Here is a 21,389-nt window from a genome sequence, read left to right on the forward strand (position 1 = left end):
AATTTTAAGAAATATTCCCCAACAACTGCCAAAACTCCTTTTGTTTCAGGGAACTTCCCTGTTTTCCCTGTCTTCTCAATGTGGACTAATTCCACTAGTGGAAAACAAAAACAAAGCAAAACAAATAATACAAAACAAAACAAAAATCGGTATCTGCTCATCTATCTGAGCTGACTGGCTTTAGGATCACGTGAACTCTTTTCTTTGCACTCTGTGCCTCCGTCTGCCTCGCCTTCAGGCCTCTTGGAGATTTCTCACCCTTTCTGCCTTCTCTCCCCTTCTCCTCTGGTTTCTGTACAGTCTGCGCCTGCAGCCTGCATATCTGACTCTTCAAAGCCTCAGACAGCACTCCTTCACCCCACGCTGTCCAAAGTCAAAAACAACAACAACAACAACAACAACAACAAAAACCCACCTCCTTAAACTTTAAGTTTCCCCACTGGTTCCATGGAGAAAATTAACAATGGTAAACTTTTAAGAAAACACAGATAAAATATTATTAAGATAGGCATGTCTTTTAAATTATAAAACTTTATTCTACTAAAGTTGAGATGAATAAAATTTTGAAAGTACACTGGCATAAGGTTAAAATTCTGCTTTTCTCTCTGTTCAACAAGACAAAGTTTTCTTGGACTGTTCTGCTCTTGATAAGCAATGTAAACAAAGGTCTTTTTCCTCTTTTGTCTGTAGGAAAACCAAGGCTTTAGGTTTCATCTTCATCAGGTCTTTGATTGCTTAGGTAAAACTTCTCAATGTTAAAGGAACTAGGTTTTGCTAACAACCATATAATGTTATACATTCGCCTTTAGGATCTTTTATTGCCACGTTGGTTAAATAAATACATAAAGTTTTAAGATTTGTAATGACCTGTAATCCTATTTAGGATGTGCTTAATAACTTCCTAAGGTTTTAACAAACTTCCCAGGATTTAAATGGTAAATGAAACATATTCGGTGTTTATACTAATTTAAGTTTGCTGGTTCTGTCTTGAAAGCTATCAGCATTAAATATAAAACTTTATTACTACTAAGGTTTACTAAAGGTCAAATAAGTTCCTGTTATCTCTGTTCCAATTTGTTAGCAAAAGAGTGACTTAAAGTAATGGTTAACTTTGTTTGCCTCATAGTTTCCATGGGTAATTGTTAAGATAGCTTTCAGTGTCTTTGGTAACCTAAAACTTTAACACTTTGCTTAAATGATAAATTGAATTATCAACTTATTAATAAATTAAATGATAAAAATAATTAAGTTCTTTGGACATTTTAGACCTTTTCCAAATCAGATGGAATGATGAAGCACTGCTTACTAGACATAGGTTTATGCTTCTAACTTCTTTTGGCAACAAAAACTAAGAATATTTAAATCCAGGGGCGCCTGGGTGGCGCAGTCGGTTAAGCGTCCGACTTCGGCCAGGTCACGATCTCGCGGTCCGTGAGTTCGAGCCCAGCGTCAGGCTCTGGGCTGATGGCTCAGAGCCTGGAGCCTGTTTCCGATTCTGTGTCTCCCTCACTCTCTGCCCCTCCCCCATTCATGCTCTGTCTCTCTCTGTCCCAAAAATAAATAAATGTTGAAAAAAAAATTAAAAAAAAAAAAAAGAATATTTAAATCCAAGCTTGGGGTGCCTGGGTGGCTCAGTTGGTTGAGCGTCAGACTTTGGCTCAGGTCATGATCTCGTGGTCTATGAGTTTGAGCCTTGCATCGGGCTCTGTGCAGACAGCTCAGAGCCTGGAGCCTGCTTCAGGTTCTGTGTCTCCCTCTCTCTCTGCCCCTCCCCCGCTCATGCTCTGTCTCTCTCTCTCTCTCTGTCAAAAACAAATAAACATTAAAAAAAATTGTTTTAATCCATGTTTTATGCTTAATGGATTCATAAGTCTACCACCTAAAAATTTTTCTAATGTAACAGACAATTCACAATTGGTTAAATGTAATTAAAACTAAAAAAAATAAAAATAAAAAAGCAACTCTGTATGCAGGAAAGTAAAAGGCAAGAAAGATATAAGAAATGGAAATATATTCTTGTTAAAGGTAAAAGAAAGTAATTTTGTCCTAAATGAGACTGGTTATTTGGAGAAAAATGGCTTGGGACAAAATCTAAATTCAAAGAAGTGTTGTAGAAGGTTCTTGAAGGAAAATCTTTAAAAAGGAATTTTATGTGTGGTCAAAACGGACTAAGGTTAAAATAAATGGATTTTAAAAGTATACAGGTTAAGATTAAAATGCCTCCTCCTTTGATCCAAAGACTAGGAAAATTATGGCAATTCTCTTGGTGTCAGCCTTCAAAATCCTCCACATTTGCGTTATTCCTGTTAAGCAGAGGCATGGATGCTTACGCCACATGAGGGATGGATAATATTTGAAGGGCTTTTACTAAGCTACATGGGAGTCATTTTACTAAACTCAGTCCATTGTATGCCCCAAATGGATATCCACACGATTAAAACATATTTATGTGGGCATTGTTGAAAAAGGCTTGGGATGCTGTCCAGACACACCTTCGCAGTGTCTTTTCTTCCCACCTCTCTGACAATATAGAAGATCTAGATATTTTAGATATGGCATTGCACCAACAGCTACAATATGCAGAGGATCAGCTCAAAAATGAATGGGCTGATTCCTGGGAAATGTGGCGCAACCTAAATCCTTTCTCACTTATGGCTAGCACCCATCTAAAATTCTGGATAATTTTGGGAAGTGGAATGCTTTTACTGTGTCTCTTTTTATGTCTTTGCAGAATCACCCTCCAAGCCATCCAAAAGCAAAAGAATGACCAGGACCTTGTCATGATGGTCCCAAACACGAAGCTAAAAGAACCAAGAAAAACAAAAAGGGGGAACTGTGGGGGATAAGCTTAGGAATCCCCCGGGCTTACACCAATGGGTGGACAAGGCTTAAACAAATACAAAGTCATAAAATGCTCAAACCTGAGTTTGGGTAAACCAGATTGGTACTCCAAGAATAGGGGGTGCAAAGGTACCCTGAAAATAGGGAGGTATAAAGGTACCAGAAATAAGGAGGTGCAAAGGCACTCCAAAATAGAGGGGGGGGGTGCAGAGCCCCCAGAATAGAGAGGGAGAGGCAAAGGCCTAAAACAGGAATGGCACAATGGTGCCCAATACATAGGAATATGAAATAAACAAGATTAGATATTCAGGGTAGAAGCACCCCCAATTTAGTACTATAGCAGAAAAGCTGCTTTCACAGGAGAATAGGGCCAGGTTAGGTAAATTGGTGAATTGGACTATGGACTGCTGCACTGCAGGCAAAGGAGCCCAGAGTGGAAATGGTTAACAAAAGAAAACGTGCCTTGTCAACCCTGAGCTTATTTCCCCTGTCTCTTCCTCTAAGATAAACAGTGGTGCTGCCTCATGTCCATCATAAACAACCTTCTTCCCTACTGCCTGGCACCCGGATTTTTTTTTGTATTAACCCAAACCCCTAACCCCAAATATCTTCAAGATCCCCTTTCCCTCATGTCCACAAGTTAATGTTCACAGATTCATTATTTCTTTGTGCACATCCATCGCCATGTTTGTAAGCCTTCTGATCCTAATAAAAACGGGGCAAGGACCTTTGTTTGGGCCTCTTGTCTTTTCCTGGACATTAGCCATTTCTTGCTTTAATCCTGCGTCTGCTCTTTTGCTGACCAAAAGAGAACTTTAGACTTAGAGTCTACGACAGATGCACTATTCAATAAGTGGTGCTGGGACAACTGCTTATTCATATGGGGAAAAAAATGAAACAGAATTTCTACCTCTTACTACATACATATTTGAATTATACAACTTTGGGAAGACAGTACAGGAGAGATTCTTTACGACCTTGGGACATATAGATTTCCTAGAACAAGACAAAAACTCCCACTAATCCGAAGGAAAAGAGAAAATTGATTACATTAAAACTAAGAATTTCTTACTTATCAAAAAACGACAGAGAGAGGGTGAGAAGACAAACCACAAACCCAGAGAAAGATACCTGCAACACATATGGTTAAAATGTGCAAAGAATTCCTGTTAATTGAAAAGAAAAAAACAGTCATCTTTTTTTAAAATGGCAAAGACATGAATGTAACTTTTACAGAGAAAGGATCATGATAGGATTCATATGAATAAATAACATATGAATAGGTGCTCACCCTCATTAGTAGTCACAGAAATACAAATTAAAACCACAATGAGAGATCATTTCGTACCTGCCAGGTTGGCAAAAAATAACAATATTATAATAGGATGTGCTGGTAAGGAGTTAGAACAAGAATTTTTATCTAAAGTTGGTGGGAGTACAGACTAATACAACCATTTTGAGAAACGGATTGATACTATCTAGTTAAGTTGGACATGAGCATATCTGAAGAATGTTAGAGCAGTATTATTTGTAGTAGAAAAAACTAGAACTCAATGCTCATCAACAATTCATTATTATTTTTAATGTTTATTTATTTATTTTATTATTTTTTTTTAAATTTTTTTGTTAACGTTTATTTATTTTTGAGACAGGGAGAGACAGCATGAACGGGGAAGGGTCAGGGAGAGAGGGAGACACAGAATCTGAAACAGGCTCCAGGCTCTGAGCTGTCAGCACAGAGCCCGACGCGGGGCTGGAACTCACAGACCGCGAGATCATGACCTGAGCTGAAGTCGGACGCTTAATCGACTGAGCCACCCAGGCGCCCCTGTTTATTTATTTTTGAGAGAAAGACAGAATGTGAGCGAAGGAGGGGCAGAGAGAGGAAGACAGAATCCAAAGCAGGCTCTAGGCTCTGAGCTGTCAGCACAGAGCCCTGTGCGGGGCTTGAACTCACCAACCGCTAGATCATGACCTGAGTCGAAGTCAGATCCTCAACCTATTGAGCCACCCACGTGCCACACCCATCAACAATGATGAATTAGTAAATTGTGGTGTATTCATACAATGGATGATACAGAAAATAAATGGACCATAGTTACAGCATCTATGCGAAGGACTCAAACACAATGTTGAGAGAAAAGCAAGTTGCAGAAGAATATATACAGCATGATTTCACTTACACAAAGGCAAAAACAGTCAAAACTAAACAATGTGCTGTATAGGGATAATCACATAGGTAGTAAAACCCGTTACGAAAAGCAAAGGAATGATTAAGACAAAATTCATGGTAGTAATAACTCCAGGGGTGGGGAGCAGGGGCCTGTGATTGAGAAGGGAAACAGGTGGCTTTCAGGGCAAGGCAGTGTTTTATGGACACATGGACCAACTTGATAGAAGTGGTCACAACAGCCTTAAGTGTGGGTGAGATGGCACAGGCAGAAGGAACAGAGTAAGAGGAAAAAGGAACATCAGCCCTTGAGAGCACTAGAGAAGAAGGAAGTTGCTAAGGTCAGAGAAGGAACTAAGTGAACAAGAATAACTACTGGGAGGAGAGACAGGAAAGTGGAAACCGAGGGCATGTTGTGTGTCGCTGGGAGGTGGGAATGCAGGCTGAGGCGCATCTGTTGGATTCAGCCAGGATCCCTGATGCCCTTAGCTGCAGAAATTTCAGCAGAGGCCTGGGGGTAGAGGCCACACACCTGAGAAATGAGTGGGAGGTGTGGAAGTGCAGATCCAGAAAGGGGCAACTCTGAAAAAATTTGAGAAGGGGAGAAAGAAAATGGATGGCAGCTGGGGAATGGAGGGGGGGGGTTCCTTGAAAGACGTTAAAGGGTTTTCAGGTGGCCAGTTAAAATCACAAGTAGATACATTTTCACACCCATCAGGTCAACACAAATTTGTTAGGCTGACAAGTGACGACAGAGATGTGGAAAAACAGGCCCTCTCAGATACTGCCAGTGGGAGGGTAAATGGTGAAACTACCTTGGAAAGCAATTTGGCAATATCTAGGAAAGTTACCAATGTGTCAGCCCATAAACTCCAGCTCTAGGTACATTTCTGCGCCAGAGACACCCACACATGTGCACTAAGAGACAAGTACAGAAACGTCCATTGCTCCATGTATGTATGCAATAGCAATAGACTGTATATAACTTGAGCAAATAGAACAGATAAATTAATCATGTCATGTATACAACGAAATAATATCCGGCAGCAAAAGCAAAAATAAATACATTTAAGCTATATACGTGACTTGTACAAACATAGTATTGACAGAAAAAAGCAAGTTGCAGAAGGCTAAGTACAGTATGGTACCATTTATATAAAAGTCAAATACAGAAAATTCTATGAAACGTTTGATTTACACATATGTAGTTAAAGTACTAAAATGCATACAAATTTACCTAAACTAAGGATAGTGGTTACCTGGAGGGGAGCAGGGTGGAAGATCTGGGGTGTGCTAGGTACTTGACATATTGCAACTTTACGTATAATCCATGTGGTATCATTTGGCCCATTTTACTAAAGACAAAATTGCGGCTCAGGTAAGTGAACTGGTTAGAACGGCAGTTCCATTCAGTTTTGACTTGGGATTTCCAAGCTGAACGAATGAAAGAAAGAACGGCCTCAGGTTTGCTCTCAGGCCTCTCCCTGAGCTTCCTTCCAAACCCAGCGTAGACAAAAAACGGTTTTTCTCCCTAGCAGGGATCGAAGTCTGTTCCGGTCCCGGCCCCGCCCCCTTGCGTTGGGCCCCGCCCCGGACCGCTCAGCTCTAGCGGGATCCTGAATATGCAAACTAGAGGAAGATATTTAAAGGCGCCGGCACCACACACAGATCCCTGCTCAGCGCCGCCCTTCCTGTGCGAGTCTGTAGCCCCAGGCCTGGCCCCTTTCGCCCGTGTTCACCATTCTGTGCGGAAGCCCTGTCAGCATGTCAGACAAACTGCCCTACAAAGTCGGTGAGTTTCCAGGAGTGCAGCCGGCCGGATCGACTCCGCGCCCGCTGGGGGCCTGTTGGGGAGGCGGCCGCGGGGCCGACGCGGGGCTCTCAGGACCCCTTGAATCGCTGGCTCGGCTCGATCGTGGCCGCGCGAGGCCACCTGGGGGCTAGAGTTCTCACGTCCCAGCGAGGCGGTAGTCAGAGGCGACCACGGACTACAAGTCCCGGCGTGCCGCGCGAGGCTCGGTGCAGCAGCGCGGGCTGCGGAGCCGCCAACTGGCTGCGTGTTGCGCTCGGAAGAGCCTGGGACTGGCGGGGACCGCGCACCTGGCCACGGCCTGGGACCTTTGGCACCTGCTGGGACCTACTCCAGGAGGCCACGATCCTGCCAGCTGGGTGGACCCGGACAAGTGCCCACCCCTCTCTGGGCCTCCTGTAGGGAAGGCGAGGGCAGTGGAGTCCCTCAGGCGTGGGAGGAGAGGCCTGGAGAGCGAGCCTGAGGTCGGCACTAGTCCCCTCACAGGAGACTTTGGGTTCGTTACTCAACCTTTAGGGTCACTCTCCTGGCCGACAGTGACAGCCGTGCAGAGAATCTCTAAGAAAACTTGGAGTGCTTAGAAAAATCCTTCCAATTTATCAGTTAAACTGATAGTTAATGTTCACCAGGCAGTTTACTGTGGGATGGACACCACCTTCTATCTTTATTGTAGATTAATTCATTTTGTTCTCACGACTTTTTTGGAGAAGGGACAATTTCTCATTTTACGATGAGTATACTGAGACACAGGAATAAAGGTACCTTGTTCAGGATCTTACAGCTGTGAGTTGGTCTAGCAGGATATGAATGTAGGCCTTGTTTGCCTCTAAGCACACCTTTTCACCACTGTATATAAGTGAACACACCTGGAACAAACCTAATGAACTCTCAGCACAAACTTGTTCAGGCTGCTAGCAGTTTTTAAAGTAAATTCAAGACACCATTAGACCTGGAGAAAGGCAGCAGTATTTATGGAGCACTTGCAGTGTATCTGCTGATTTGTGTGTTTACAAGATAACCTTTGGAGGTGGACTTTATCCCATTATACAGAGAAAGAAACTGAGGCACTAGTAGGATGGACTTGCAAAGATTCTGTAGAAATAGTAGCTTATCAAGTGGCCAGAATAGACCATTGTTCCCATGAAACTGAAGTACAGAAAGGTTAAGTCAAGGGCACATCAGTGCCTGAGCTAGAATGTGGGCTCCTCATACTGTGGAGAGATCAGCCGGTCAGGGTTGAGGGCATTGGGTTATGTGGGAGGAGGTAAGGCTGCATTTGGAAGTAGGGGAGTTGGGTGGATAGAATTGGAGGAAGGAAGCCGCCATCAGGAAAGGCATTTTATGCCAGACCTTGCCCGTATCACATCTTTTTTTTTTTTTTTTTCCTTTTTTAAGTTTATTTACTTTGAGAGAGAGAACATGAGCAGGGGGGTGCAGAGAGGGGGAGAAAGAATCCTAAGCAGGCTCCACACTGCCAGCACAGAGCTCCATGCAGGGCTTGAACTCATGAACCGTGATATCATGACCCAAGCTGAAATCAAGAGTCAGATGCTTAACCTACTGATCTACCCACGTGCTCCCCACATCACATCTTTAATCCTCAGGGCTCATAGCAAGGTTAGAGATTATTATTTCCATTTTACAGATGAAGAAACAGGCTCAGAAGGGGTATTGGCTCTTCCTCTTGGTTTGCTCTAGATAGGTGCTCCTGCAACTTCTATAATTCCTTAGCAACCTGGGCACCAAAAAAACCCAGAACTTGCAACACTAGACCCTCCTCCGTGCCCTTGGAGTTGAAGGATCTATGGAAAACTCAGGGGCTAGCATGCCTGTCATGAGGGCAAGTGAAGGAGTTATTTTTAGCTGGAGGAACCTGTGGTGGCTGAGGGGATGGAGCTTAGCAGGATAGGACAAAGCCTATTGTCTGCTATTGCTGGGCCCCTCCCATGATCCTTGATCCTTGAGAAGGGCCTCTGTCTGTAGCTCTGACACCTCTGCCTGGCCACCATCCCCACCTCTGCCATTGACTGGCTGTGGAACCTGGGGTAAACCCCTCTCTGGGCTCTTTCTTCATAGGTAAATGCAAATGCTGGGTTCCCATTTGTTTCTTGCCACGCCCTGTCTTGTGCCAGCCCCTTTCATGGACCCCCCTCTCATTCCTTTTTAACAACCAGGAATGGTTAGTAGATGTTTGCTTTTCTCTGTGCCAGGCCCCGCTGAGCACTGGAGATACAAAGGTGACTAGAGGATAAGTATAGGACAGACATGGATCTGGATAATGTCATGGTATTTTCTCTGTTTTGTGAGATCTTCACATTTATCTGTCTGCATGGCCACCTCCCCAGTTCTAGTCTTCCTCCTCCCTCTCTGGTCTCTTGCTCCATAGACACATGCAGCAACCAAAGGGGTCTTTTCAAAAGACAGATCTGGTCATGATACTCCCCTTAAAACTTTGGAGCTTCCCACCTCACTGGGACTAAAATCCTGACTCATCCTCTTACTCCCTCTACCAGTAGAGTCACCCTGGTGCACTCTCTGTTCCTCCAGCAAGAATATATACACCAAGTTCTTTGTTGTTTCTAGGTTTTTGTTGAATATCTACTCTGTGCCAGATACTATATCAGGTGCTTGGGGAGGAGCCTTCCAGGCTAAGAGAATTGCTTGGATTAAAGCCCTTAAGTGGGAATGAATTTAGCTTCTCTGAAGGAAGGCCGTGTGGTTGAGCAGCTGGTGAGGAGAAAAAGGGTGGAGAGGTGGGGGAGAAGGGTGGGCAGTGAGTAGTTAGGATTTTATTCAAAGGTAAGGGCAAACCAGTGGAGATTTGTTTTTTACTTAAGCAGAAGATTGGAGGTGATATAACTTAAATTTTAAAACGCTTCTTCCTCTGGCTTCTGTGGGAAGAATAGCATGTGGGAGCAGGGAGACCAGTGAAGAGGCTGCTTCAGTGATGCAACGTGGCAAGATGTGTTGGGATGTTGCAGATGGGTTGGAAGGGGGCGAAAGGGGAAAAGAGGAATCAAGAAATCTTAAGGTTTTGTCTGGGGTGGCTGGTTGAATGGTGGTTTCATTTCCTAAAATGGGAAGGTTGGGGGAGTAAAAGTTTGGGAAGGAGGACCGGGAGTCCCAGGGGCTCAAACCCAACACATAATACATATAGCTGGTCATCTAAGTAGAGATGGCGAGTAGATAAGTTGGATTATAGGAGTCCTAAATTCAGGAGAGAAGTTTGGGCTGGAAGTTTGGGTAGGAGCCATTGCTGTAGGGAAGGTATTTAAAGCCTGTAATGTAATGAGCTCTTCTGGAAAGAGGGAGATGATGGAGCCCTGAGGGCTTGGAAACATTACAGTGAGTTATAGGAAAAGGAGCCTGGAAGGCAGGAAGAAAACCACAGAAGGATAGTCATAGAAGCCAAGAAAAGACAGGATTTCAGAAGGAGGGCAAAATTCATGGGAGCAGTGCTTCAGGGAGACACGTGAACATAGATAGTTGACCATTAGATGTAGGATTAGGCCAGTTTTGGGCGACCTTGGGAAGAACAGTTCACTGGAGTAGTGAGGTCTGCAAGGAGGTGAGAGTACATGGGATCAAGCCCCACCTAGCAGAGACCACTCTCTTGTACCAAAAGAATGCTTGGTGTGTAGCTACCGATGAGGACCAATGGATTCCATGGAGGAAACATGGCATAGCTCTGAATTCTTCTCAGTGAATTGTGAAGTGAGGTCATTAGTTGATAAGGAGAGGCATTAGAGGTTTGGACAGAATGGAAAAGAAGAGTGAATTTACTATGAAAATGTGTTAGGATTGCGGAGTGTCCCCTGAGACTTATGGTCTTCATATGGTGATTTTCCTCCTGCTGGACTCTCTGGCTTGGGTGCAGTTGGGTTTAACCAGGGTGGGAGTTTTGCCAAGGAGTTCTCAGAGGAGACAGTGGAATCTGAACCTGTGGAAGCAGTTGAGAATAGGAAGGTGGTGTGGTGAGGGACTGTGGAAATTGGTAGGATTAATGCATTAGAGGTTCTGACCTGACTGACTGTACTCTTATTGGAGTTAGGGCTCCAGAGGGAGAGAGGATTGGAAAGATGGGACATGGCCAGAGTTGTTTGCTTGAAATCAAGGTTTTCAAAGGAGAGTAGCATTAGTAATGGCCTGCCAAGGTGGATGGGTGGGGGTGGGGCCAGAGGGTGATAGAGGAAGGGGGTTGTGTGTTGAGGCACTGTGGGAGTAAGTCCCTCCCATGGGGGAGGAATATTTCATCTCTGAATGCACAGTAGTTATACAGTAGGGGGCAGACTGTTTTAGTTTTATTATTTGTTATTAAATTCTCTACAGTCCTTTCCCTCCACCCACCACCTCTTTGGGCGATTAGCAGGATCCAAATTTCCCTAATAATAAAAATCACCAGGAGTCCCAGCTCTCTTCCTAGACCTATTGAATCTTTTTTCCTCAGGGAGATGTTACAAGTATGCCTGATGACTGTATGGGGAAGTTTGCAACCACTGACCTACAGAATGGGTTGGTGTGGCTGGGAGAGAAAGAGGGTGAGATTATTAGAAGAGTATTGAGATGGTGAGAGAGCATTATAGTATCCTTCTTTCCTGTCTGAGAATTTGGACAAATTTGAAACATTTGGGGTGGCAGATAGAAGCCAAAACTTAACCCTCATAACTAATAGCATCAAAGCCAGAGGGTGTAGATTAGTGTTGTGAAGTCCGATGATCCTGCTAACAAAAGGCCAAATTCAGTAGTTACTCTCCAGGTACAGGCAAGGTGAGCTTAGGTAGGTATGCAAAAATTGCTTCCTGTAGGCTGGCTGGCTGCTGCTTGCTTGCAGAAGAAGGGAGAGCTGAAGTGAGCATGCCCTTTGTTCCTCTCAAGTTTACCAATCAGACAAGGCACTCTGCTTCCCTTAGGGCAGAGAGGCCAAGAGTGTTACTTACACAGGTGAGTTTCCTCCAAGTGGAAAGAAATCAGTCTTGGGGAAACAGCATTTTCATATGGTCAAGGAAAGGAAGTAAATGTGTTGAGCCCAAGGCGTTGGAGGAAGTCACTGACAATGATGACTTGGAAGATGGAGCACGAGGAGCTACAGTCTTTAGGAAATGAGGAGGTTGGTAGGTGGCAGCAGAAAGGGTAGTGGGAGGTACGTATAGGTTGATAGCTAATTAAAAAAACCTTTTTTTTAAATCTTTATTTATTTTTGAGAGAGGGAGAGAGAGAGAGAGTGTGAGCCGGGGAGGAACAGAGAGAGAGGGAGGCACAGAATCCAAAGCAGGCTCCAGGCTCGAGCTGTCAGCGCAGAGTCCGACTTGGGGCTGGAACTCATGAACCGTGAGATCATGACCTGAGCTAAAGTCAGACGCTCAACCAACTGAGCCACCCAGGCACCCCGATAGCTAATTTTTAAGGGACACTTACCTGCGTTGTAATTTTCACATACCTGTGTGATTCTTTGATTAAATGTGTTCTCTCACAAGGCTGTGAGCTGCCTAATTTAGTGTTTTGTGTCCACAAGTGGATAAGTGAGAGTGGTGGTGCTTTGTGGTTGGTGGGTTGAGGCGGCTCATGGAAATCCCGTCCACCTTGGCCCTGCAGCCGACATCAGCCTGGCCGCCTGGGGACGCAAGGCCCTGGACATCGCGGAGAATGAAATGCCGGGTCTGATGCGTATGAGGGAGATGTACTCGGCCTCCAAGCCGCTGAAGGGCGCCCGCATCGCTGGCTGTCTACACATGACTGTGGAGACAGCTGTCCTCATTGAGACCCTCGTAGCTCTGGGTGCTGAGGTGAGTCCCTTGGCATTTCTGGTGTCGGGGCAGGGGAAGTCCAATGTGATGTCCCTTCCGGTTGGCAGAGGCTCCAAGCTTGTCACAGTGCCACCACCCTTTGTGGTGACTATTGTTATGCATATTTCCTCCCTGACTGAGAAGATAGTTTCTGAGTTCCCTCAATTCACATCTTCCTGATTGAGGAGCTCTGGTAGGAAAAACTCAACACCAAGGGCCTACCGAGTCATCTAAGGACTGGTTCTCATTGGCCCTCCCAGGGTCATGTGCCTGCCATGGACCAAACATGGTGCCGGAAGGATGGTGTGCTCTGATTGTTTCAGCCTGGGTTATAAGTACCAACAGCTGGCAGCTCTTCCAATCTGTCCGGGAGTTTTGGAGTAAGATGGTTTCCCAAGATGGGGCAGGGAAGAGCAGCCAAAACCAACTGAGTACACCAAGGCTCATTCCTTGGACCTCTTATTTCAACATTCACACCCAGTGATGTGATTTTGTGGCCTTAGATACTGTCTGTATGGTGCTGACTCCCAAATATATGTATTAGCCTGGACTTCTCCCTGAAACTCCAGACTTCTATATCCGGCAGCTGATGTGTCAGTCCTCTCCACTTAGAGATCTAGTAGACTTCTGAACCTCAACATGGCCACACATGATTTCCTATTCCCCTCTTCTTCCTTCAGTCTTCCTCATGTAAGTAAATGGAAACACCAGCCTTCTAGAACCTGGGATCATCCCTGACTCCTCTTTCTCTCTCACCCCAACAACTAATCCTGCAGCAAATTCTGTCCTCTCAACCTTCAGAATGTACCCACCATCTCCTCTACTGCTACCATTGCATTTCTTGCCTAATTCTTACAGCAGCTTTTTCTCTTGTCTCCTTGCTTCCCGGTGGAGCCATTTACCCTCCACATAGTACCACATGATGTTTTATTTTTTTGTTTTAAAGCCTAAATCAGGTCTTGTCAATGCTCTGGCTCCCATCTACTCATCAGTTGTCCCTAGCCTATGGTTGAAGAGTCAGCTGGGACTAGATCCTGAGCCTCTCCCTTCTCTGTCCACGGCTTTGCTTTATCCCTGTCCCGTGATCCCAGTGCTTCTGAGCTGTCTGTGACCAGCAGCCCTGTCTTGTTGGCTGTTGTAGGTGCAATGGTCCAGCTGCAACATCTTCTCTACCCAGGACCATGCAGCGGCTGCCATTGCCAAGGCTGGCATTCCTGGTGAGTCTTGTTTGTTGTTAGGGGTTGTGAGAATGCATGAAGGGGCTCTGCTTCTCTCTGTTTGGTTCACTGACTCCTACTGTGGCAGGTTTTCCCATGGCAGGGGAGAGAAGTCATGGTCGTAGAATTCTAGTCTAGTGATTTAAGGAAAGAGTTGTTTTGTCCCACTATCATCTAAAATCCTATGGAATGCACTTACTGGCCCATCTCAAATCATGTAACCAGGAAGGGTGGGATCTTATGGTTGGGAACCACATGATGTTACAGAGAGGAAGTTCCTTAAAGGAAGGATGTAGGTCTATTTCCAAAAGAATCAGGGAGGGATACTGGGTAGAAAAAGAGCCTCAGAGGTCCATTGCCTAGGGTCTGATGGTCTAGGAACCTGAGGAAAGACTATCACAAGCTGCTAGAGAAACAGGCACACATCTGCCAGGGCTTGGGGAGGGGAGTGGTTAGCTCTGATGGTGATTAAATAGGACATTCACAATTCCTTCTAACCAGCCATAGGTAGAAGGAAATGGATGGAGGAGGACCGTTCCAGACCCTGGACTGTCATGTCTTCCCCTGCTCCTCAGCCTTATTTGGGCTCCATGACCCTTCCCTGGGAAGAGCCTTGTTTTCAAGACCATTGTCTGCTTTAGTCTGGGGGAGTGGCATCTGGGCCTCCTTGGCCACTGTTGTTTGCTCACAGGAGATTCTTGAGAGCCCCATACCAGTGTCCCAGTCTGGGTTGGCAGTCAGGAGTCCTGGATTCCGATGCCTGTTCTGGAATGCCCATGCTGCGTGACCTAGGCACATCTTAGCTCCTCTCTGAGCTGTAAATGATGGGTGATAGTAATGCCTGCCTCAGAGTGTTTCTGTGAGGAAAAATTAGATGGTGTATAAGGCAGTCAGAATAATGTCTGGCACAGAGAAAGTGCTCTATGCATAGTAGCTGCTATTTGTCACTTTTTGGCCAGACTTAGCCTGGGACAACCTACCACAGAGACTGCTGGGCAGTGCAGAATGACTCTTGGATCTTGGCTCATGGGTCCACTTGAGTGTGGCTCAGTAACGCTGTAGCACCTTTATCCCAGCAGTAGGCATTGTGGGTGGGAGCCCTGGTCACTAGGTTGAGGTCCCAGTTGCTGAGGCCCAGACAGAAAGTGGTAAGGAGGGATATAATTATTTCCAGATACCTATATCTTGACCTCCATCTCACTTAATCAGTACCATTGGAGGTGAGGAAACTGAGGCTCACAGAGGTGAAGTGATTTGCTCAGTCACTCAGCTGGTGAGTGTAGAACCAAGATTTGCACTCCAGATCTATCTGGTTCTAAGTTGTGTTCTTTTCATTGCCTGAGTCCTCAGAAGGACTGGAGGTGGGAATTAGGTAGGTTATATTGGCCCTGCTCAGGTGGTTTCCTGGAGCAGGCACCAGTGGGGAAGGCCAGGCCCTGATGTGCTGTGCCACTCAAACTCCAGTGTACGCTTGGAAGGGTGAAACAGATGAGGAGTACCTGTGGTGCATTGAGCAGACACTGTATTTCAAGGACGGGCCCCTCAACATGATTCTGGATGATGGAGGTGACCTCACGAACCTCATTCACACCAAGTACCCACAGCTCCTGTCAGGTAAGTGCAGCAGGTGGGTGGGCAGGGTGTTGGTGGTTCTTGCCCATGCGAAAGCAGCAGGCCTGGCAGGACTCCTACTGCCTCGAGCAGCAGATTCTGTGGAAGATGGGAGGATGGCAGGCTCCTGCAGTCATGCTGGGGCCTGGCCTCCTGATTTCTGATGGTGTGGGGCTAGGTGGTGGTGGGTGGGGCGGGGCGGGGGGTGAGGGGAGGCCTGGCTAAGGTCTGGTTCAAGGGCAAGCATAGGCCAGGGCGGGGAACAACTGGGAAGGAGTCAGTTTTGCTAAAAGCAGTATGGGGAGGAATGTAGAGGAGGTAGTGAGTGCAAAGGCCCTGAGGCAGGAAAGGATGGACTATTCAGGAAACAGAAAGGAAGTCAGCATGGCAGCTTCCTTCACTGGGTAGAGTTGCAGGATGTGGCTGGAACTTTAATCAGACTCAACAGACCAAGAGAGAAGAGTTGGGCTTGATCCTGAGAGCAAAGAGAAGTGATTGGATGGTATTTAAAAGATTTCTCTGAAAATATATACGTTAAAAATGACTGCTGGCCCCTGTGTAGAAAATGGGTCGTGGCTGGGAGACCATGCAAGAGATGATGGTGGTGGGGACTAGGGCAGTGGCGGCAGGAATGGAAAGCTTGGGATTGCTGGGAGATGGAATCCTTTGGCCTGATGATGGTGATGGCTCTTCTTGCCTGCTAGCCTGGAGGATTCGGTGACTATGGTATCAGTCATGGAAATGGGAACTCAGAAAGAGGAGCAGCTTTGGGGGGTAAAGATGAGGAATTTGGGTGAGTTGAGATGTGGGTTTTCTGAGGCTCTTGTGGCCTCATCCCAGAGGCACCTCGTTTATCCCTTGGGCAGTCCCTTCCTGGCCTTGGGCTCATTCCCTCCGTTCTTTTTCAGGCATCCGAGGCATTTCTGAAGAGACCACAACAGGGGTCCACAACCTATACAAGATGGTGGCTAACGGGAAGTTGAAGGTGCCTGCCATCAACGTCAATGACTCTGTCACCAAGGTGAGTCAGTGTCGTGTTCAGCTGTTGGTTCCCATTGAAGCTTAGTAGGCCTCTGAAGAAAGGTCCCTGGGAAGGCTGCAGGCTAGGGACTTAGCCTTCATTTGAGGGGGGTAAGGGAGTGATAACTGAGGGTAATAAGTCCATTAAAGAGGGAAAGAACTGTACAGTGAGTTTTAGGGCTGGGCACCAAGAGCTTGAAAGTGAAGCAGGTTCTAAGCAAGTCTCTCCTAGCAATTGATCCTTAGGAAGCCTTCTAGACTGGCATAGGCTAGGGAGAACGTCTCGGGCTGATCAGAGCAAGGGGCATATGAGTGCATTAGCTGGTGGGAAAAAGTGATCAGTCCAAGACCCACTAGGCCAGGATGCTGAGAGTAGGTCTGAGGCCCAGGGGCCTTGCCTCCCCCCATCACCCCTTTGCCCCTCTTCTTTCAGAGCAAGTTTGACAACCTGTATGGCTGCCGGGAGTCTCTTATAGATGGCATCAAGCGGGCCACAGATGTGATGATTGCAGGCAAGGTGGCAGTGGTAGCCGGCTATGGCGATGTGGGCAAAGGTTGTGCCCAGGCCCTGAGGGGTTTTGGGGCCCGCGTCATCATCACGGAGATCGACCCCATCAATGCACTGCAGGCTGCCATGGAGGGTATGACAGGGCGAGGGTTGGCTGTCAGCCACTGGGGCCAAAGGAGGGCCACCCTGGCCCTCCTCCAGGGCCACCCTGGATGACCTGTGGACACCGTCTCTGCACAGGCTATGAGGTGACCACTATGGATGAGGCCTGTCAGGAGGGCAACATATTTGTCACCACCACGGGCTGTACTGACATCATCCTTGGCCGGTAGGTGCCAGGTTGGGGGTCTCAGGGAGCAAAGGAGGCTTAGGGCTGCTCTTTGTCCCTGACGGTCTTCCATGGGTTGGCACTCCCCAACAGGCACTTTGAGCAGATGAAAGATGATGCCATTGTGTGTAACATCGGACACTTTGATGTAGAGATTGATGTCAAGTGGCTGAACGAAAATGCTGTGGAGAAGGTGAACATCAAGCCCCAGGTGAGAAGCCTTAGCAGGGTGGGCAGATGGGAGACTGTGGGGGACATGACTGTGGGCTAGTCACCAAGAAGGGTAGATGAGGAGGCTGTGGCAACCTGGGCAGTGGGATGGGGGAGGAAGAGAGCCTGGTTTCAGGGCCACTTAAATCAAAATCTTAGGGTGACACCAAGACATCCCCATTTTTTAAAGCACCCAAGATGATTCTGCTGGGCAGCCAATGTTGAGCACCACTCCATTCAATTTTTATTTAGCATGGTGGTTGAGAACATGGGATCTGTCCTCAAAATGTCCAGGCTCAAATTGCAGCAACTTAACCCTTTATTTATTTGTTTTTTTAAAGTTTATTTATTTTGAGAGAGCATGCACATGCACATGCACATGCACACACATGCACTCACATGAGTGGGGGAGGGGGAGAGAGAATCCCAAGCAGGCTCTGCACTGTCAGCACTGAACCTAGTGTAGGGGCTTGATCTCATGACCTGTGAGATCATGATCTGAGCTGCAATCAAGAGTCGGATTGATGCTAACCAACTGAGCCACCAAGGTGCCCCACAACTTAATCCTTTAGTTTCTTTTAACTTCTTTAGTTTAACTTCAGTTTCTCTATCTGTGAAATGGGGATAATAATAGTACTTATAGGGTTGTTATTAGAATCAGATGTGATAAGTACACACACACACACAGTTTGTGTATGTTCTTAGCCTGTGGGATTAATGATAATTATTAGCTAATACTTACCAAGTGCTTACTATCTGCCAAGCCATATGTCAAGTACTTTACTTGTTCAGCTCATTAAATTCTCACAGCAGACCCATGAGATCTCTAGCACAGAGTTGCTTAATAAATATTAGCTCTTATTAATTGTGAGTGCCACCCACTTGCTGGAGGTTGTTCTAGGACAGTCCAGGCCCTTCACAGACACTATTGGAGGCAGGAAGGCCTTTCTGAACCACAGAGTAGGATAAGGCAGTGGTGGACATTGGCAACAGTGCCCTACCAACCCTCACTGCTGCTTTGCCCACTTGCAGGTGGATCGCTACTGGCTGAAAAATGGGCGCCGTGTCATCCTGTTAGCTGAGGGCCGGCTGGTCAACCTGGGCTGTGCCATGGGCCACCCCAGCTTTGTGATGAGCAACTCATTCACCAACCAGGTGCTGGCACAGATAGAGTTGTGGACTCACCCTGACAAGTACCCTGTTGGGGTCCACTTCTTGCCCAAGAAGGTGGGTTTGCATCTCTACCCTCTTCGAGGTCCTCACAGTGTCCTCCACAGGGCAGAAATCATTCTCTACATTTAACAGAGGAGGAAAATGAGGCCCAAAGCAGGGTATGACTCCCAGTGAGTTGCTGTTGTCTTCTGAAGGCTTGACTGGGTTGGAAGATCCACTTCATGTCCATGTTGGCAGGTCTCAATTCCTCACCACATGGGTCTATCTGCATAGGGTTGCTTAAGTGTCGTGATAAGATGGCAGCTGGTCTTCCGCCTAGAGTGAATGATCCACAGGAAAGCAAAGGAGGAAGCTGCAAGTGCCTTTTAGGACCTTGTCTCCAAGTCCCATGACATCATTTCTGCTTTATTCTGTTCATTAGAAGTAAGCCACTCAAAGGGTGAGGAATTGGGCTCTACCTCGTGATGGAAAGGGTATTATGAATTTATGGACAAAGAACTTAAGGATATATTTTAAAACAGTCACAACCACTTTAATCTAAAAAGGAAGTCTTGGCTATGTAACGGAGGAGTCTAAGATTCAGACACTGGATCCAGGGATTCGTCTTTCTCTTTGCCTTGGCTGTTTTCTTCTTTACATTCACTTCATCTGTCAAATAGACTTGCCTCTGGTGAGCTGAGACTGATATTCTCACTGTTTAAGATTCCCTCCCTTTTTAGGAATTGAATAGTCCTTGTCTCTACCTGTCATAGAATATATGTTCTGTCCATAGATATATTCCAGAGGAGCATTTGGTTAGTTGCTTGTGTTGGTGGAGGGTGAGGAAAGAGATGTAGTTGATGGTCCAACCAGGGATAGTTGGAGGGGAGTATGTAGCATGGTTCCCTCTTGAGTAAAGGGAGCCGGGCAGCCAAAAACAACACATCCGCTGAACTGGCTGTGAGGATAGAATGAGGTAGTATTTGTAACACATATGACAGATACTCCCACAGAATACTTCTTGTCTCTATTGGTAGCTGGATGCAGGTACGGGGTCGCACAGCATGGCACTGATTCTCGGTCTTCCTGTGTTTTTCTTCAGCTGGATGAAGCAGTAGCTGAAGCCCACCTGGGTAAGCTGAATGTGAAGCTGACCAAGCTGACTGAGAAGCAGGCCAAGTACCTAGGCTTGTCCCGTGATGGCCCTTTCAAGCCTGATCATTACCGCTACTGAGAACCAGGCCTGTAGTTTGCCTTATAGTTGCTCGCTATAAGGTGCTGGCCTTGCTGGGGTTCCACTTCTCTTCATCAAGAGCAAATGGCACCAACTTTGAAATAGGTTTGTTAATGTCCCCCATTGACTTCCTGGCGCTGGTCACTCAGTCTTTAACCTCTGCTGCTGCATCTCTCATACTGCTTCAAGTGTGGCATCATGAATTGAGAAGCCCCTTCTGAAGCCCTGGTCATGATAGAGGTACACAGGAGATAACCATAGGGAGCCATGAGCAGAGGGGTTTTGGAACTGCTCAGTCAGTCCTTACTTAGGTTGGAAGTTGGCAGTGGTAGTCACAAAACCCATGCACTTTTCCATCTAGGCCCTCCCCTGACCTATGGCCTTTATATTCATGTTCTAATTTACTGGTTCACTGGTTCCTCAGCCCATGACTGATGAGAATGAACTATATCAAAGGGCAGGGAGGAACTCTTGGGAGTTTGTCCCTGAGAGCCTGGCTTAGTGCTGGACATTCTATTGTTTAAGAGGTTTCTCAGAACAATGAGGTCAGTACTTTCAGTTCCTATTTTACAGAGGTTAGAATATAGTGTTATAGGAAAACCAAAAAAGGACACGAGATGTGACAGCCAGAAGTTGAAAGAGGCCAGAGAATCATAAAAGTAGGCAGAGATCTGCCACCTCTTTGTAACATGATGGCTCCTATCACAACGCTGGATCAAAAATATTAATTTGGTTTATAATGTTTAATTAATGTTTAGAATGTTAAAAGAGAGCAAGAAAGTGGGTAAATTAAAAATTTGGTGCCTAAAAGAATTTTGAGTCTTTATTATATAGGTAATCCACAGCCAACAATATATGGCATGAGTAAGGAGTAATAATAGTTCTGTGCTGATGAAGGCGAGGGGTTGTTCTGCAGTGTAGGGTGATAACGGCTGCAGACAAACTCTTGGGCTTGGAAGAATGAGTAAAGTGAAGAGAGAACTCTGTCTCTTCAGGTATGTCTCATAAAAAGCCTGTTTTTTTAACCTAAAGACTATCATTTAATAGGTGAATTTAGCCCACTTATATTTATTATAATCTCTATTCATATTTTTTCCTCTACCTTATATTTTTCTGTTCCAATTCATATTTCCTTTTCTCCCCATTTATACTTTGGGTTGATCCAGTTCTCCTCTCCTGTCTCCTGTGTGTGTGGGTGGGGGAGGGACTATTATTTATTGAGTACCTACTGGATGCTGGGTATTTTGTAGTTGATTTTCTTTATTCTCACAACAAGCTTAGTAATAATGTTATCCTAATCTTATAGATAAGAGTGGAGACTCATAGAGGTTAAGTGTCTTTCCTAAAATTTGTAAGAGGCCACTTAAAGGAAATTGAGCTCCTTCCTATTTGCCTAAGTGGTCATATATTGAACTCTGTGCTGGTCTTGGAAATCAAAGCAAAATAAGAACCCACCTGGAAAGGGTAACTGGAGACTATTTTCAGGTTCATCCACTGGATGGAGG

At 45.9% G+C, this 21,389-nt stretch overlaps 1 protein-coding gene and 1 long non-coding RNA gene across 3 annotated transcripts in view; one reads left to right on the forward strand and one right to left on the reverse strand.

Moving 5' to 3' along the window:
• LOC121012289 (uncharacterized) overlaps positions 1 to 6,525 on the reverse strand; it is a 44,370-nt gene extending 37,845 nt beyond the window's left edge. The window contains exon 1 of the long non-coding RNA XR_005782042.1: positions 6,271 to 6,525. This is a non-coding gene — a long non-coding RNA (uncharacterized LOC121012289). The remainder of the gene's footprint in view (positions 1 to 6,270) is intronic.
• A 134-nt stretch (positions 6,526 to 6,659) lies between these two features.
• AHCY (adenosylhomocysteinase) lies at positions 6,660 to 20,697 on the forward strand. Of its 2 annotated transcripts, none has more exons than XM_040447285.1 (10): positions 6,660 to 6,803; positions 12,414 to 12,604; positions 13,746 to 13,821; positions 15,286 to 15,435; positions 16,341 to 16,453; positions 16,886 to 17,093; positions 17,201 to 17,288; positions 17,382 to 17,499; positions 18,531 to 18,725; positions 19,753 to 20,697. In XM_040447285.1, exons 1-10 carry the CDS (start codon positions 6,776 to 6,778, stop codon positions 19,882 to 19,884), a joined length of 1,299 nt encoding a protein of 432 aa, XP_040303219.1. In that variant the 5' UTR covers positions 6,660 to 6,775; the 3' UTR covers positions 19,885 to 20,697. The 2 variants fall into 2 exon arrangements, with proteins under 2 accessions (XP_040303219.1, XP_040303220.1); XM_040447286.1 differs by lacking the exon at positions 6,660 to 6,803 and adding an exon at positions 7,136 to 7,285.
• Positions 20,698 to 21,389: the final 692 nt, after the last annotated feature.

The sequence above is a fragment of the Herpailurus yagouaroundi genome, unplaced genomic scaffold (genome assembly GCF_014898765.1).
Source record: "Herpailurus yagouaroundi ecotype Mexico unplaced genomic scaffold, PumYag 196, whole genome shotgun sequence".
In the NCBI taxonomy this organism is placed as follows: Eukaryota; Metazoa; Chordata; class Mammalia; order Carnivora; family Felidae; genus Herpailurus; species Herpailurus yagouaroundi.

Bases quoted from the DNA above. Each gene is read 5' to 3' on its own strand.
- AHCY (XM_040447285.1), top strand. From the start codon at position 6,776: ATGTCAGACAAACTGCCCTACAAAGTCG. The intron at 17,094-17,200 runs GTATGACAGGGC...GTCTCTGCACAG, and splicing joins ACTGCAGGCTGCCATGGAGG to GCTATGAGGTGACCACTATG. The intron at 17,289-17,381 runs GTAGGTGCCAGG...ACTCCCCAACAG, and splicing joins ACTGACATCATCCTTGGCCG to GCACTTTGAGCAGATGAAAG.